At 35.7% G+C, this 15,274-nt stretch overlaps 1 protein-coding gene across 1 annotated transcript; it reads right to left on the bottom strand.

Annotated features, from left to right (window-relative positions):
• Positions 1-1,586: 1,586 nt before the first annotated feature.
• On the bottom strand, positions 1,587-13,383 carry Nipped-B (Nipped-B cohesin loading factor). The gene is made up of 20 exons (XM_069061076.1): positions 13,091-13,383; positions 12,687-12,794; positions 12,120-12,288; positions 11,948-12,063; positions 11,601-11,900; positions 10,392-11,054; positions 10,151-10,338; positions 9,654-10,100; positions 9,177-9,410; positions 8,237-9,124; positions 7,655-8,179; positions 6,952-7,605; positions 6,629-6,893; positions 6,384-6,574; positions 6,014-6,325; positions 5,815-5,961; positions 5,519-5,748; positions 5,295-5,469; positions 4,126-4,290; positions 1,587-4,073 (listed from the first exon to the last, which is right to left on the bottom strand). Exons 2-20 carry the CDS (start codon positions 12,748-12,750, stop codon positions 3,876-3,878), a joined length of 5,931 nt encoding a protein of 1,976 aa, XP_068917177.1. The 5' UTR covers positions 12,751-12,794; positions 13,091-13,383; the 3' UTR covers positions 1,587-3,875.
• Between the last annotated feature and the right edge of the window lie 1,891 nt (positions 13,384-15,274).

Genomic DNA, 15,274 nt, shown 5'->3' with positions numbered 1-15,274 from the left:
CAAAGATCTAAAGTCCATTCATTTTGTATTGAACTTTTCAAGGTCAAATAATTTTATTTTTTGGCTTTGTAATTATGTTTTGTAAATAGTGACATGCAGGTAAACACCGTAAACGTTGAATTGAGCATTGCTAAATCACATTATGTTGGTTATATGCATGTCACTATTTACAAAACATAATTACAGTGCCAAAATTTAAATTATTTGACATTGAAAAGTTCAATACAAAATGAATGGACTTTATGTACTCAGTAAGTATACAGTAAGCGGCAAAAGCATGGTATAAGTTCATTAAAAATTAAACATTTTTTTTTCAAAAAAATCTTTGGACGGGTCAATTTTAGTTTATAAAAATACACATTTTAATATCAAATAAAATTCCAAGCAGTTATTTGTTTTCGAGTGATGACGTCTCGATATTTTTTTTTAATGGAAACCCCCTATTTTTTTTCTTAATTCTGATAGCTCTTTTAATTGTCCAAACGACAGTATAAACATTTTGTTATCTTACATAAGGAAATTTTTGAGAAAAAACAAATAAAGTTGCAAAAAATAAATTTGATAACGAACAAAGACAAGTCAAAAAATCAAATAGAAAAATCAAACAGTCAAATGGTACTGTCAATTTCATTCGTATGTGTTATTTGTTTCACAAAACGTTTTTGAAAATGGCTCATTCAACAGAAACACAACGTAAAGAAATTTTAATTTTAATTGGGTGCGGGGATAAAACTAAAACAGGAGGAATTTCTTCATATAGAGTTGCTTATTGTCAACAATCTGGGGGATGGCAATTCGAACATTTAATTCCATCATTTTAAGTGCTTAGTATTATAACATAGTTTTTGGTTTGTTTTTGTTCGTTATAAAATTTATTTTTTCCAACTTGTCTATAATATAGTTACAGTTACAATGGGTAACACAAAAATTCAAACCCAAACTAACCTGCTCGTGGAGAATGTAAGTTTTGTAACTAAAGCCAGCTAAAGCAGAGGCTAAAGCGCATTTCTTATCTATTATTAGCATGGGATAATGTTACTTTCGTGACAAAGTTATTTTACAATCAAGAAGAGTTAAAATTTCTCCACAAGATGGCACGTGGATGACACTAATATCTGTTTTTTTTTCATATTAAATGGAGAATGTGACTTTTGTAACTAGACCCCTCAAAAGGCTGCTTGGAATTTTATTTGGTATTAAAATATGTATTTTTAATTTTTATAAACTAAAATTGATCCGTCCAAAGATTTTTTTGAAAAAAATTTTGTTTAATTTGTAACGTATTCCATACTTTTGCCGCTCACTGTATATTCTATATTGTTTATGAGCTATGTCATGCAATACTAACAATATCGATTAAAAAAAAAACACAAAATGTAGATGAGTAATGTTAGATAAATCAGAAGTCCTATTTATTTTTAAAAATATCGTTTATTAAAAAAGTGACAAGTGAAAACACATAACATCATGTCTTTGATTGTACTATTTGCTGAATGTTTAAGAGGATTGTTATCGAAGATCCGGATGTTGAGAGATCACCGCGACGAAGTACGATTGTGTTAGCTACTCTACAATAAAATAAAAAGAAAGTTACAAATATAAATTTATTTAGTTACAAATGGGAAGGTCTATAATATAGAAAACCCTGAATAATTCGTGTTTGATGATTGGTCAAATGTTTATTTACAAAATAAAATGTTTGGCCAAAAACAAACAGTCATTATGTGGGACATACACAATCACTAACAATTCACAACTAAGGTTAATTATAAATTATTTGCTATAAATAACCTGCTAAAAATTTAGTCTTTATTGATCCCTTAGAAACGAAATATACATAAATCAGCCGTGTTATTTTTCAAGAAAACAAGAACAATGCAACGTTACTGAAATTTTAATGACATATGTACAAATTAATGAATTTCATCTTAAAAACTATGTACATTACTGTATAGACAAGTTGATCTAAAAAAATTAATGAAAAACAACAGAGCGTTTAAAATAAGTTACTAATAATTTAGCGTCCACTATAAATATTTTCAGTCTGAATCAACGTCGTAATTTATTGCAGTGTAGCTTATAATCAGTGGAGTTAAGTAAGAACAATATAATACCCTAAAACAAAGCACAAATTACATGTTAAATTATTTAATTAAAGCGTCCGATTCATATTTAATAAATAACTAATACAGCAGCCTAGTAAATGTTACTTCTGAATCAAGGGAAATTAACCAAAATATTTGGCAACGATTTTTTAAGAGAAAATTGCACGTGTTTTATTAATGTAAGAAATATAATTGTGGAGAATTTACAAAAGCGATTTTTCGATAAATTTAAAACTAACGGAGATTGTTACATTGGGTCATTTCCAGTCATTTTTCAATATATTTGAGAAAAAAAAGAAACAATATAAGTATCAAATGAAAAAAAAATGTCACTCCAAAGTTATGAGTTTTTAACGATTTTTGTACTTTTCAAACACCTAATTTTTGAGAAGATTAAGATTTTGAGCACACTGATTTTTTTGTTTTTAGTGTTTCTTTTTTCCTGTTTTCATGATTTAAATTTGTGAAAGATGTGACAATAAATTTTGGATGATGTATTTTAAAAACATTTTCGGCTTTAGCAATTTCCGCTAGTTCACTAGGAACATTTACTACACTACTTAATACTGTAGAAAAGTTAGTTACAACTCTACTCTAAATTTAAAACAGGCTACTTATGTAACAAAAATTAAATAGAACAAAAATAGATAGGACAAAAATTGAACCTGTTAATTGTCTGAAATCAAATACACGAAACGAAAATAAAACCAAATCAAACAATTTATACATAATTGAAATAGACCAGTTTGAAACATTAATATTTTAGGTACATAATTTAATTTAAAAGTAATGGTACTTTGTATAAAAATAACACTTCAGAAATAATTATTCACAAATCGAAAGCAACTGCTTTCCTCTTGCATCTAAAATTAAATAAATAATGAGTGGCGTTTCTCAATCCTATCGTGAACATGAAATGAAAATGACAAGACTAATTTACAAGTCTAAAGTACAAAAGCTGCTATTTCTATCCTTTCTGTTATACTAACTGAATGTTCAACAGGCAAGAGTGAGTCTTATCTACTTGCCCGTGAAATGTGGAATATCCAGAAAATGAGCTTTCCTCAACATATACGAACAAATAATACAATAATACATTTTTAAAACAATCATAGGCTTCACGCGATATTATATCCATCGAGTAACTAGAAAATTTTAAAATATATCCATCAATTTCTATATGAATTATATTAGTGAAATTTAAAATCGGCATTGCACAATAAAGTAACACTACGTTCATTTCGGCACTGTACATTCAATAATTTCTTCGATCGTGGAAAAATAAATACAACAAAACTTTACCTAACTTGTATTAATCAAAACCGTTTCAAAGCAAATTAGTTTGAAATGTCGGTATTATAGAAACAACATTCAGATAAAAATGTTGACTTTATAACACTTACAAAATGGAGTGTGGAAGCTCACTTAAAGGATTTTCTTGAATCCCCTGAATTCTGTCGATAGTAAATGTATAAACAAACTATACAAAATTTTACAAAGATCTTCACATTCAATATACAGCTCTATCATATTTATAATAACAGATGTGACGAACTCTGCAAACTTTCAATTAAAACAAAAACACCACATCTGACGAAAAGAATCAATCTAAATGTCCGACACACTAAGTCAATGGAAGTGCATACTACTAATAAAAAACTTTCATAATTGCAATGCTAATGTTTATAAAAACTTTTAATATTATTGAATTTAATTCGCTGCAGATTACACTCAAACTCACTGTACACTGCACTGTTCGTGTTAACATAGCTAGGCCAAGAAATCCGGGTCACTGTAGTCATTTTCACTTTCGTCACCCGAAGAACTAACGAACTTCCGTCGCTTCTTTTTGTGTCTGTGTTTTTTAAGTTTTTCGGATGTTCTTTGAGAACGCTGTGTACGTTTCGTATCACTATCCAATCTTCGACTCGAAATCACCAGTTTTGGCACTTTCGGCGGCGAAGTGTCCTGTTTACAAACAATTTATATTAAATACGAAAAACGTTTCTCACCTTCTCACCTTATAATTTTCCAAGGCTACTTGATCGGCCTCCGTTAAAATCGACGTAGCAGCCCCCGACTGGTTCCCCCCTGCTACGTTACCGGAGCCCAGAGCAGTCAACACCTTTGAATTTTCCTCATCGTCCGGGTCGTCGGGATCGAGTTTCAACATCAGTTGCTTGAACTGGAAAAAATCATTTGATTCATGATCTACCACCTACCTACATATTTATAAATTATCTTAAACCCACGATATCGCTTTTCATTATTTTCATGGAAAGAATTCACGATTATTCGATTTGTATGTATTTTCTTAAGAAAATTATCATATACTACTCCCAGAACTCTAACGTTTTATGATAGGCAATATTGTTATGAAGTGAAACAGCTTAACAAAGAATTAGGAAATGGCCGTATATAAACAGACCTTTAAGAGTGGGTCTTTACCCTGGGGGCTTTGAATTTAGAAAGAGGGCAGACAGTACCAGGTAGTCTCTCTTCGACGAAGTGCTCCTCATCATAAAACGTTAGAGTTCTGGGAGTACTATACGTATAAATTACAGAAAGGGACTGTACCGGTGTAGCAACGGTAAAGTCAACGTCAAAAGTTTGAGAGCCACTGCATTCCAGTGTTGAATGTTTTTCAATACGTCTTATCAAGTTTTTGCCACTTTTTATTTACAAATTTATTGAATAAAATTACATAAGTTAGTCAGTCACTCTTCTAACATTCTCGACGAAGGACGCTACGGTTTCATTTCTTGCATTTAGTATTTTTGTTGTTTTTAAAAACCAACCCAACCGACATCTGGTGTAATATTTCAGTGTTAAGATTGCGAACTTTCCGGACAAATTAAATAAATCATAAAAATTGGGAACTTAAACCGAAATTAACTAATTGTGAGTGAAAATTTGAAAGCAACGCTGAGGGGAGTTTGAAACAATCATTTCACGTAAGTAAAAGTATTTTAAGAATATTTTTGTCGTGTCGTGTGATCTTTTTCTGAGACCTATACGTATTTAGATATTTTCTTACACCAATGTATGCAGCCATGTATGAATCGCATATTTCGCTAATCTTATCCGTTTAAATTGACACCGGGTATGAAGTATATACAAGACCATGAATAAATTTATTGTATTTTGTACAGTGATATAAAAAAACTTAAATGAAAATTTTCCACTTACATCTAAGTATTGCCGAATGAGGTCCCGCCTGCCTTCCTCGTCCAAATATTCGGGAGAATTGCCCTCTTTCAGTTTTTGTATTGTACCTTTCGGATTAAACAGGGCATTAATGCGTCGCGCAGCGTTTTTCTCGTACACTTTGGCCGCTTCTGATGGGGAATATTGTTGAATTTTACTGAAAAACAAAATTCAAACGGCGAAGACTGGAATGTGACGTTACAAACCTATCGCTAAGGCCATAAATATCTTTCAAATGTTGTTTCAACATGAGCAAAAGTAAACAACCCTGTGCTGTCGTGAGATAAGCTTCCAGTTGTCTAGTATCTTCAGGTACTCTGCCAAACAAAGCGTCTTCATCGTCGTCATCTTCGTCCAAGGCTGACACTACATTGGTTACGGTATTACCGTTTTCCGACTCCAGAGCAATTCTTTGGGCGTCGGTCACGATCAAACCCTGAGCAAAAAAGATTCATTTTAATCCGCAATCGATCGATCGATCGACCGTCAAATCCGCCAATACCTCTCTGAACGATTGGAGCAGATTCGTTCCAGATACTGAGATCATAACGTCAATGTGATGAACGATGAAAAGCGGCTCGTCCTGAACCATGTAAGGAAAGTATGCCAGATTATCAGCCAAGTAGAGCATGTACGACAAACTGGTCCGCTAAAATCGCAAAATTAAAAAAATCCGAATCGAAAATGACCGCACCACGTACCATTTGTTCATCAAATTGTTTTAAAATATTTAAGATTAAGGCACGTCTTTGTTGTCTGGAATTGCGAAGTATCGAATACAGATAACCGTTCAGGGCTGAAGGGTATTCGCCCGGTTCGCGAACTCGCGACCCCCTCACGATAACGTTCCCCTGCAGTATTTTTTGTAACTGGTAAGACAACATTATCCCCAGAGAAGACTTGGTATGGATAAAACCCGGATATTTCTTTTCGATTTCCAATAACTGCTTGTCAGCGCTGTGAGACACCAACTTCTCACAATCGGTACTCATACAAATCAAATAGGGTACGATCTTAAAATGTGAAGAAAAAAAATATTACACCAAACCAACCACAAATTTTTATTTGTACCTGGACAGGGTGAACTAAACCTTGTTGTAGTACCAATTGAATTACCCTCAAAGCTGCTTGTCTAACCGTTAGATCGCTGTGCAGATAAGATTGCAGTGTCTCCTTCAGATACAACTGGATCACTGTACTCGCCATTCCAGAACTAACGTCGCCCATCTCCTTCAAATTTTCTTCTTTGGAACGTTTGGACCCTTCAACACGCTCAAATTTGTACCAACAATCATAATAACTGGATGTAAACTTACATTCGAGATCCTGTTGTATCATTCTGTTCTCTTCTTCGACTAAATAATTTTCAATATTGATCAAAACTTCAGCTTTCATTTTGAGTGGAGCTTCGTCCGAAGTCAACAGTTTGTGGTAGAAATTCTTCAGTTCCTTCTCCAACATGAACTCGTAATGTCTGATACAAATGCAACCGATAGCTTTCAACGTGTTCGCTTGGATGTCGAAATCGTCTCTTTGGAGGAAGTACATCATAGATTGATACACTTGATCTTTGATATCCATCTATAAAACGACATCACCGAGATCAAACCAAAACCGATCGAATCGATCGTCAACTTACCGGAAGATCCCCGATTACGTCGGGATCTCTGAAATCGAAGTAGCGCAAGAGCAAACCGATGGTAAAAAGCGCCCTTCTGAAGTACTGTCGATATTTTGTATTGCTGATGAATTTGACATTCTCAGTTTCTAACCAGCCTTTAAAGCGAATCATGTAATTATTGTAGCGCTTGAAACAATCTCTTATCAATTGATAATTTCGCGTTACTTTATTGATGATAGCGCCTAAACACGACAGACAACTGCTGACGATCGGTCTTTCTTGCTGCAAGACTAGTTTCATGGCGTCTTCTTCTAGTTGTGCCAAGAAAGATTCACTTGGATGGTCCATCAGAGGAACGACGAGTTCCAACATTCTCGCGACGCTGCTTATTATTTGTATGTCTCCGCTCGATTGACATTTCAAGCCGAGGTATGGTTGAAGAGTACTCGCGTGCTTCACTAATAATTGAGGTCTGATTTTTGCGAATAAGTATAAAGTTGTTAAACAAGCAACCAAGCGTTGAGACGAGCCGGTCCCGTCGTTCGTTTCCTCCAGACGAAGTACATTTTCGATCAAACAGTCCACAATCTGGCGACAAGCTAGAAGAAGTGCTTTTGGCGGTTCCGTCTGAACTTTAGTGGAGTCATCTTTGTCTTCTTTCGGCTTGAACAACTAAAATTATACGTTAGATTTCTAGCGAAACCGTGCACGCAGTACTTACACTCAGGAGAAGTTGTTCGAACCATTCCAATCCGATATCTTTCGACGAAGCGACCACGTCTGTTATGTTCATCACCTTCCTCAACAAAGAAGTGTCTTTGGTCGGTGTAAACCACATGTTCTGAAATACTTCCATTACCAGTTTTCTTATACCTTCTTCATCGTTCACTCTACGGATCATCTTAACACAAATTTCCGGAATCTTTGGGAATTCCGGACATTCGATGCATATATCTTTTAGAATCTTGATGACCCTCTTACGGACGCTAACTCCTGTGTCTAGTATTCTCGCAGACAACATTTCGTAATATTTATCTATCAATTCTGGACGGCTCAAGACAAATTTTCCGACTAGATCAACTGCTGCCTCGCGCACGGACGTCGAATGATCGAGGAAGGAATGGTTGACACCCATCTGCATGTCATGTCGACCCAAAACCGAAGGATCAGCTTCGACTATCATCGTCAAACATTTCATGGCTTTCGTTCTTATCGCTATCGAAGTCTCTTTAAGAACAATGAGTATCTGGAAGTCGAACATTGTGAATTTGAGTGGTGTCAAAATCGAGGTCGTTCAACTTACCGCTTTTAAGTAGAGATCAAAACTTTGGGAGAAGTACCTTTTCGAAGCTAAGTACTGCGCTATAAGTTCGGCGCTGTTGTAGTCGATGTAAGTTTGAAAAATCTGCACCCGGTTCCCCGAAGAAATAGTCTCCTGAAACGGCCTTATCCTTTGGACCAGAAACTTCTTCTTCTCTTCGATTACTTTGAACTTATCGGCGTGATCTTGTTCTTGATCTTTTCTTTCGTTTTCATTGTCCGATTCTTCATCACTATCTCTCTCGTGTCGTTTTGATCTGTGATTTTCTTTCGAGTATTTCTTGTTGTCTTTCGCTCCGGATGCCAACTGCGACTTCTCGAACACCGCATCTTTGTACCACTGCGCGATATAAAAATGTCTGGCGTATTTGTAGGCTTCGTCGTTTTGTGCATTTACAGCCAAAAAGTCTAACAGAACGCGCTGCAAAAACTGAGTCCTTTCTTCTTCGGTGTTCGTGGCCAAATTCTTTTTGGTCTGATCGTCACTGTCTTTCATTTCTTCTGATTTTATGTCTTTGATCATTTGATCTATCGTGTCCAATTTACACCTCGAAAGTACACTGTCGCGTCTCAATCTGGCGGCGACCACTCCCAAATAATCTAAACTGGCCACCCGCAACGACATATCCGTACCTTTATTCGAAAATGTGTGAACGAGCATTCTGCCCAGAAGACTCAAAAGAACTTCGGTGGCAGGCCATTCAGGTTTATTAACAGTGGACAACAAATCTTGCACGAAATTTTCAAAAAGGGGCCTGTAATCAATATCTTCCGACTTACTACCGCACTTATTCAAAAATACCGCAAGAAACGTTGTTGCCGTATTCAAAGCTTTTTCGTATTTGTTGCAAATGAGTACGTCCTTATCCACCTATAAAATTGCGCATTATTTAAAGATTCAACGACTATAATTGTGGACTTACAGCTTTCACGTTTTCACTTTGGGTTCCATCAAGACAATTTTTATTCAACAAACTATCAGGCAATGCTACGACACACTGTATTAATTGCAAAACCAAAGCTGTCAACATCTGAATGTGCTCTTCGCTATTTAGTCTATAGGTTCGTAAGCTACGCTTTGTACTGGGAAGACGAGCGATAGAAGCCAAGATATCGTCTAACAATAGTCTTCGATGTGTTTCATAACGAGTGAAAATCTAAAACGACAAATACTCGATTATGCCAGGAAGGTACTCGTTATTCAAACCACAAAATTTTAACACAACTCTTGCTCAATATGCAACGAACGATTTATTTGTTGTGCCACGCAAGACAAAAGACGGAAGAGTAGGCAAATGCGTCCGTTTTCTTCAACAAGTTTCCACAATTGACAGTAACTTGGTTCTTGTACTTTTACTATCTTACTTTACGCAAAAATAAAAATGAGCAATTCGACTTACCGTTGTGACAAGTTTGAGACAGGCCAATTGGAGTTCGCTAACATTTTCCGCGAAGAAGGGAGACACTCCCATGGATGATGCGTGGAGCACTGAAGTGTCAGTTAGAACTTGTATATTGAGTAATTCTGCTAATAAATTGACTAATTCGGAAATTTTCGTGTACAAAACTAGAATACTCTTTTCGGAAACTGGTGTCGACTTCTTTCTCCTCCCGTCTTTCTTTTTATTATCTAACCTATATGTGGAGTCGAAAGATGGGAAAATTGTATTGCGTAGATGATATTTGATATAAAGCACCACTCTGTCAATCACTTCCTCTAAGTAGACTCTTTTCGGCATGTTTGTTGATGTCATTATGTACAGACATATCAGACATGCATCTGCTGCCCCCATTACCCGTTCCATTGTAGTTTCTAGCCACAACTGACGAATACTCTCGTTGTCCTCCTGTAACCAACAGTATTAGACTGGAAAAATTAACACAGTTTTGTACCTACGTCAGTTATTGGTGATACCCTGTCTCCACCTCTGATATTTAATTCTAGAACGTTTAACAATCTGACTAATTTATCCGTGGGTATCATCTCCATCGCCCCCAATATTTTTAATTTAGCGGCTTCAGTACACAACTCTTGCATCACGATCCTGCTCAAAAGATATTCTTCTTGGATCATCCCGTCGTCGGCTTCAAGAACAAAACATATAAACATTATTCGTAAAACCAGTAGAACAACTCACCAATATCATTAACGTCAATATCTTCAGCAGACTTAAGAACATGCTCGATCGACCTGTTGAACCTCAAGTATGTATTAGTTTCCATCAGTTCTTCTTGGGATAATTTCTCTAAAACTGGAACAAATTTCTTTTCCACCCTTCTTAATTTCGGCTTGACAACGATCGGTTCGGGTTTTTCTTCTTTCGGCATTGTTTTCCTCTTTTTGTTGCTCCCAACCAACGCCGAGAACGTGTCCGGAACGAAATCGTCGTCGCTCTCGTTGTAATTTCGTTTTCTTTTTCTCTTCGGCTTTTCCGACTGTTCATCATCCTCCGATTCTGAACCGGATTCCCTTTCGCCTTCTTCGCTCTTCGACAGAACAATGCCCAAGTCTTTCGCCAATTTCGGTTTGGTTTCGACGAATTTCGATAAACTTTTCTGCATTAATAATTGATCTTCAACTGATAATCTGTCTAATTTAACGATTGGTTGTTTTATTACGGTTTGATGAGAATTCTCAGGTTCCGAATTTGTATCTGACACAGCCACTTTGTTTTCCGTTTTCTCGTCCGAGATCGCTTCACTCTGCAAGGGTACTCGTTCGGGAGGTTTGTTAGTGTCGGAACCCTCAGTTTCTTGAGATTTTTGGGGTAACACGTCGTTAATTTGACTCGGAGAAGGCCCTGAAATGATCACCCGTACTTAACAACCCACGAACGCCACTGATAAATACACCAAGACGCAAAACCGACACCACAAAAATGAATCAACACCAGATAAACATTTATTCAAATTTCACCAATATTTGACAATACATATATTAAATGAAATCTAAATTTTAACAAAATCCGCAACATAAATGTGCCGCTGACACGTGACCAAATCTAGAACTCCATTAATATAAACTGTAAGTTTGCTGCATAAGTTCTAACCAAAATCAGCGGTCCCAGAAATTTGTTGACAATATTGATCCCACTTCAGCTTCTGTACATTGACCCAATGACACTCAACGACCGTTAAAACTGAAGAAAAGTCAACAGACTACTCGTCCTTCTGTAGTTTTCTCAATAGCAACTCAAAAAACTCTATTTACTGTTTATTTCTGATTATTTTATTCAACTGATATTCAAGAAAATGTTAGCATGCCGTTCATGTTGTTTTTTCAAATTGAGATTCAATACGAAGTAATTAATCTCAACTGGAGCTCAAAAAAATAATTGAATAATTACCTTTGGGCGGTTTTCTCAACTGCCTGAGTTGCTCAGCAGTTCCGGTTTCTTTGGGTTGAGTCTCCTCCGCTTGATCGTTGAGAACCGCATTGTTAGATATGTGGGTGCTGTTGCAATTAACAACAGAAGGAGTTGGTTTTTGTTCAGTGATCACCGAAGGCCTATTCGTGAGTTGTCTCACTTGAACCGGCGAGGTTGGACTCTGATGAGGTGATTGGTTGTATGGTAATGACTCCTTGACTTGTACAGTCGGCTGACCCGCATGATTCCAATGTTGCAACGACGACGAAGTTGCTGCTTCTTAATCGAGAAATTAATTTTAATTACTACTACACATCGAAACTTACTTGCAGAACCGCTGAACATGTTGGGGTTGCGATCGAGCATGGCCCTGAGGAGTTCGGGCATGCTTTCTTGCTGATCAACCTTGGTTTCAGTGCCAGCATAGTTATCCTTAACCTCTCTGGAGAGACAAAACGTTCAGTATTTTGATTCGGCTCAAAAATTATTTTAGCTTACATGTGTTCAGCTGAAGTCTGTATTAACGAATGTACCAACTGTGGAACTAGCACTTCATCTCTGACTCCAAGCAAATTTTGTGCCTCTTCCGCTACTCTCGGATGAAATAGCAGAGATTTGTTACTCAGAGTTTGAGGAGAAGGAGTGGGCAATGGCATCTCAGGCAGCACTACACAAATTTAATTGCAACACCAATTTCACTCAACATACACAGAAAGAAATCTCAAAATTGCAACCAACACGTGTTTTTGTGTCAAACACGTGACACACGATCAAATTAAATTCATGCAAATTTCAGAGTTCACCCTGTATATGCAAGTTATAGTAATATTAGCGGGATTGTAATCTCCTAACTTTGTTTGTTTAGTTGTTAGTTACGATGTTGAAAAACAAAGACTGAATCATCTGCAGGTTGTGACAATGGAGTTGTTTACTATGTACAGAAAGTAGGGTCGAATTGTTGTTTGTTTTTAATTGATATTTTGTTTGTGTGGGAGAAATTGGATAGTGATTATTTGTAAATGTTGGTAGTTTGTTTAATATGTGTTACGAAAAGTGAAAACTTACGGTCTGTAAGACTTGCCACCCCAGCCAGAGTGGTGATGGGAACGCTCGGAATTTCCCGATCCATCACAAATTTGTGTGTCCCTCAGCCAAATACCATTTTAAAGAATTCTGCAATTAGGTTATTACTATAATTAATGTGGTAGTGGCGGAGTAATGTTTCTTGTCTACAAAACGCTTAACCTAACCTAACACCTTTACGGGAATTGCAACAAACAACCAAGATTTTCTTTCAATTGTTAAACAACGAAATGCACTGTTTACATGATCACTTTAAACAAAATAAACGTTCTTTTTTGCAGGAAAAGCACTGGAAGTGACATAACTGTCAACACCATTTTAGATGACATTTGACATAGAGAAATAAATGGAAAAATAATCAACAAATATCATTTTTGGCCACTCACTGACGATTTTAACTCTTCTTGCACTGATTTATACACTTTTTCTTCTTGTAAATATGATTACTTGACGGATGCATTATCGAAGTATATGGATTTGTTTGTGAATGCTTTACGAACGATTCCATCCGAATGGGAGTTTATGGCTTACGCACAGTTACAAAGGAGTTCGGTACATCGCTACAGCCTACATGTTTACCCGAATTTATCACTCGCACGCAATTTTAACACTCATTTTTATATTAAATATAATGCCATCGAATGGCGACGTTCTAAACAGACAGTTGATTGGGGAGGCAAACTCCAGTTAACCAGTTCTTGTCTTTCTCGTTCGGTACACTTCGAGTGTTTCTCATCAGATGACACCACTTTCCCGCTAATACGGATCTTTTTCAAATTTAAGTCACAAAATTTATCAACAAAACACAAAAACTCACCGATTTTTCAAAATTTTAACCGCACGTAACGTCTCGCTCTATCCGAAACAAAATGTTGTTGAAACAACTGCGAACCTACTTGTCAGGTATAGTAAAATTTTGGAAATGTTGAAGTAATTTATTTATTACAAAAATCCAATACAAAATACGTTTAAAAACCACACGGTTTCATTTACAAGTTGAGTGCAGAACAAGACGAACAAAAAATATCCAAAGTGGTGTCAGAACATTACAAATTTTAAGAAAAGGTTATTTGGGATTATACCAGGTGTCGATGATTCGCGAATTAAAACAAAAATATTTTTGTTGTTGTTTTCTTTGTCGATAATGGGTCAGTAACCAAGTTGGAGCAACAAATGAACGTCTGGATAGACACTCATTGTCTGGCGGTGACGTCACATTAAAATGCGCACTGAATCCGAAGACATCACGTGACTCGAATACTTAATTCACTCCTCCCATTTTTGTAATCGCCAAATAAATTTAATTAAAAAGTCAATTTTTGGTACCACTGACTTCATTACATATTTGTTTATTTGTGTGAACAATTTTATCGTATTTATTGACTATTAGCCGTTATGATTTCTTACAAATTCTTGTAGTAAATACTCTTTTCTTTATTTTGTTGATTCAGGGCAATGTGAACATTACAAGGTCGCAGGTGCAAGAAACCACGGATGTTTTGACGTTTTGACGTCAATCACCAAATGAGGAAACGCCGCCATATTGTCAGATGGGAGATGGGGCCCAATTTTTTTACGCAGCCAACATTACACCCACATCTATAAATCTAGTGAATACCCCTTTCTGATTATTTTCCTCAATAAAAACTTATTTTTGAGAAAATTTCCATCAATTCAGCGAAAACTATTCTTGATCCGTCTCGTACTATAAAAAGTTGCAGAAAAAAACCCTAATATGTTTTTTATGCAAATTATATAATATAGATTTTATGTATGACGGAAGTTGTGGTTGTGACTCAATCTGCTTTCAATAGAATTGGAAATGTTTTAAAAAGAATACGTTTAAGGGTTTAAGATGTCACCGACTTATTGCGTGATGCACGTGTTTTGCCATCTCCGTTTCTTTTGTTTGACTGTGGGTCACAGGATTTGTTAAAACTGGATCTGCGATAACCAGCAATACAGTTAAAAAATATAATATAAATTATTGTTGAATTTGAACATTCCACTTACCTGTTTCCGTCAGTTAAAGTGAGAATCTCTCATATTTTTTCAGATGAACAGAAAGATTTACGATTTTTGTTACATATATTTTGAAAGAATAGAGAACAATAGTTGTATAAATAAATAAATTTGTATTTATTTATTTATAATAATAAAGGACAGAGTGTATAAGTAGAGAGGTACTTAAAGGACTATAATAAACAATGATTAAAATGGTATTACAAGGAGTAATATGATGTAAAAGTCGACACGTAAGAAGCAAAAGAAAAAATAATAATAAAATAGATAAGTCGTAAATGTATCAGATCTATTTTATACATACGATATATTACAAAAAATGAAGTAATAGACAGTAACTAGAAGGGAATGATTAGAATCCAATGTAAATGTAGCTTTTATACTTTATTGTATTGAGTTTTGTCAACATGGAAAAGTACAAATATTGCATTACACCGACTTCTAGCCTGGAATACACAATAACATTGTGTGTAATATTAAAGTTGTCCTGACTGCAACGCAATGGCGATGCGATTACACTTGCATACTTAGTATTTGCCAGTGTCCAG

This window comes from Tenebrio molitor, chromosome X (genome assembly GCF_963966145.1).
Source record: "Tenebrio molitor chromosome X, icTenMoli1.1, whole genome shotgun sequence".
NCBI classification, from domain to species: domain Eukaryota; kingdom Metazoa; phylum Arthropoda; class Insecta; order Coleoptera; family Tenebrionidae; genus Tenebrio; species Tenebrio molitor.
The sequence above is the reverse complement of the archived record's forward strand: the minus strand, read 5'-3'. Positions and strand labels throughout refer to the sequence as shown.

Bases quoted from the DNA above. Each gene is read 5' to 3' on its own strand.
- Nipped-B (XM_069061076.1), bottom strand. From the start codon at position 12,750: ATGGATCGGGAAATTCCGAGCGTTCCCATCACCACTCTGGCTGGGGTG. The intron at 10,339-10,391 runs GTGAGTTGTTCT...TTGTTCTTGAAG, and splicing joins TATTGACGTTAATGATATTG to CCGACGACGGGATGATCCAA. The intron at 10,101-10,150 runs GTAGGTACAAAA...TGTTGGTTACAG, and splicing joins GGGTATCACCAATAACTGAC to GAGGACAACGAGAGTATTCG.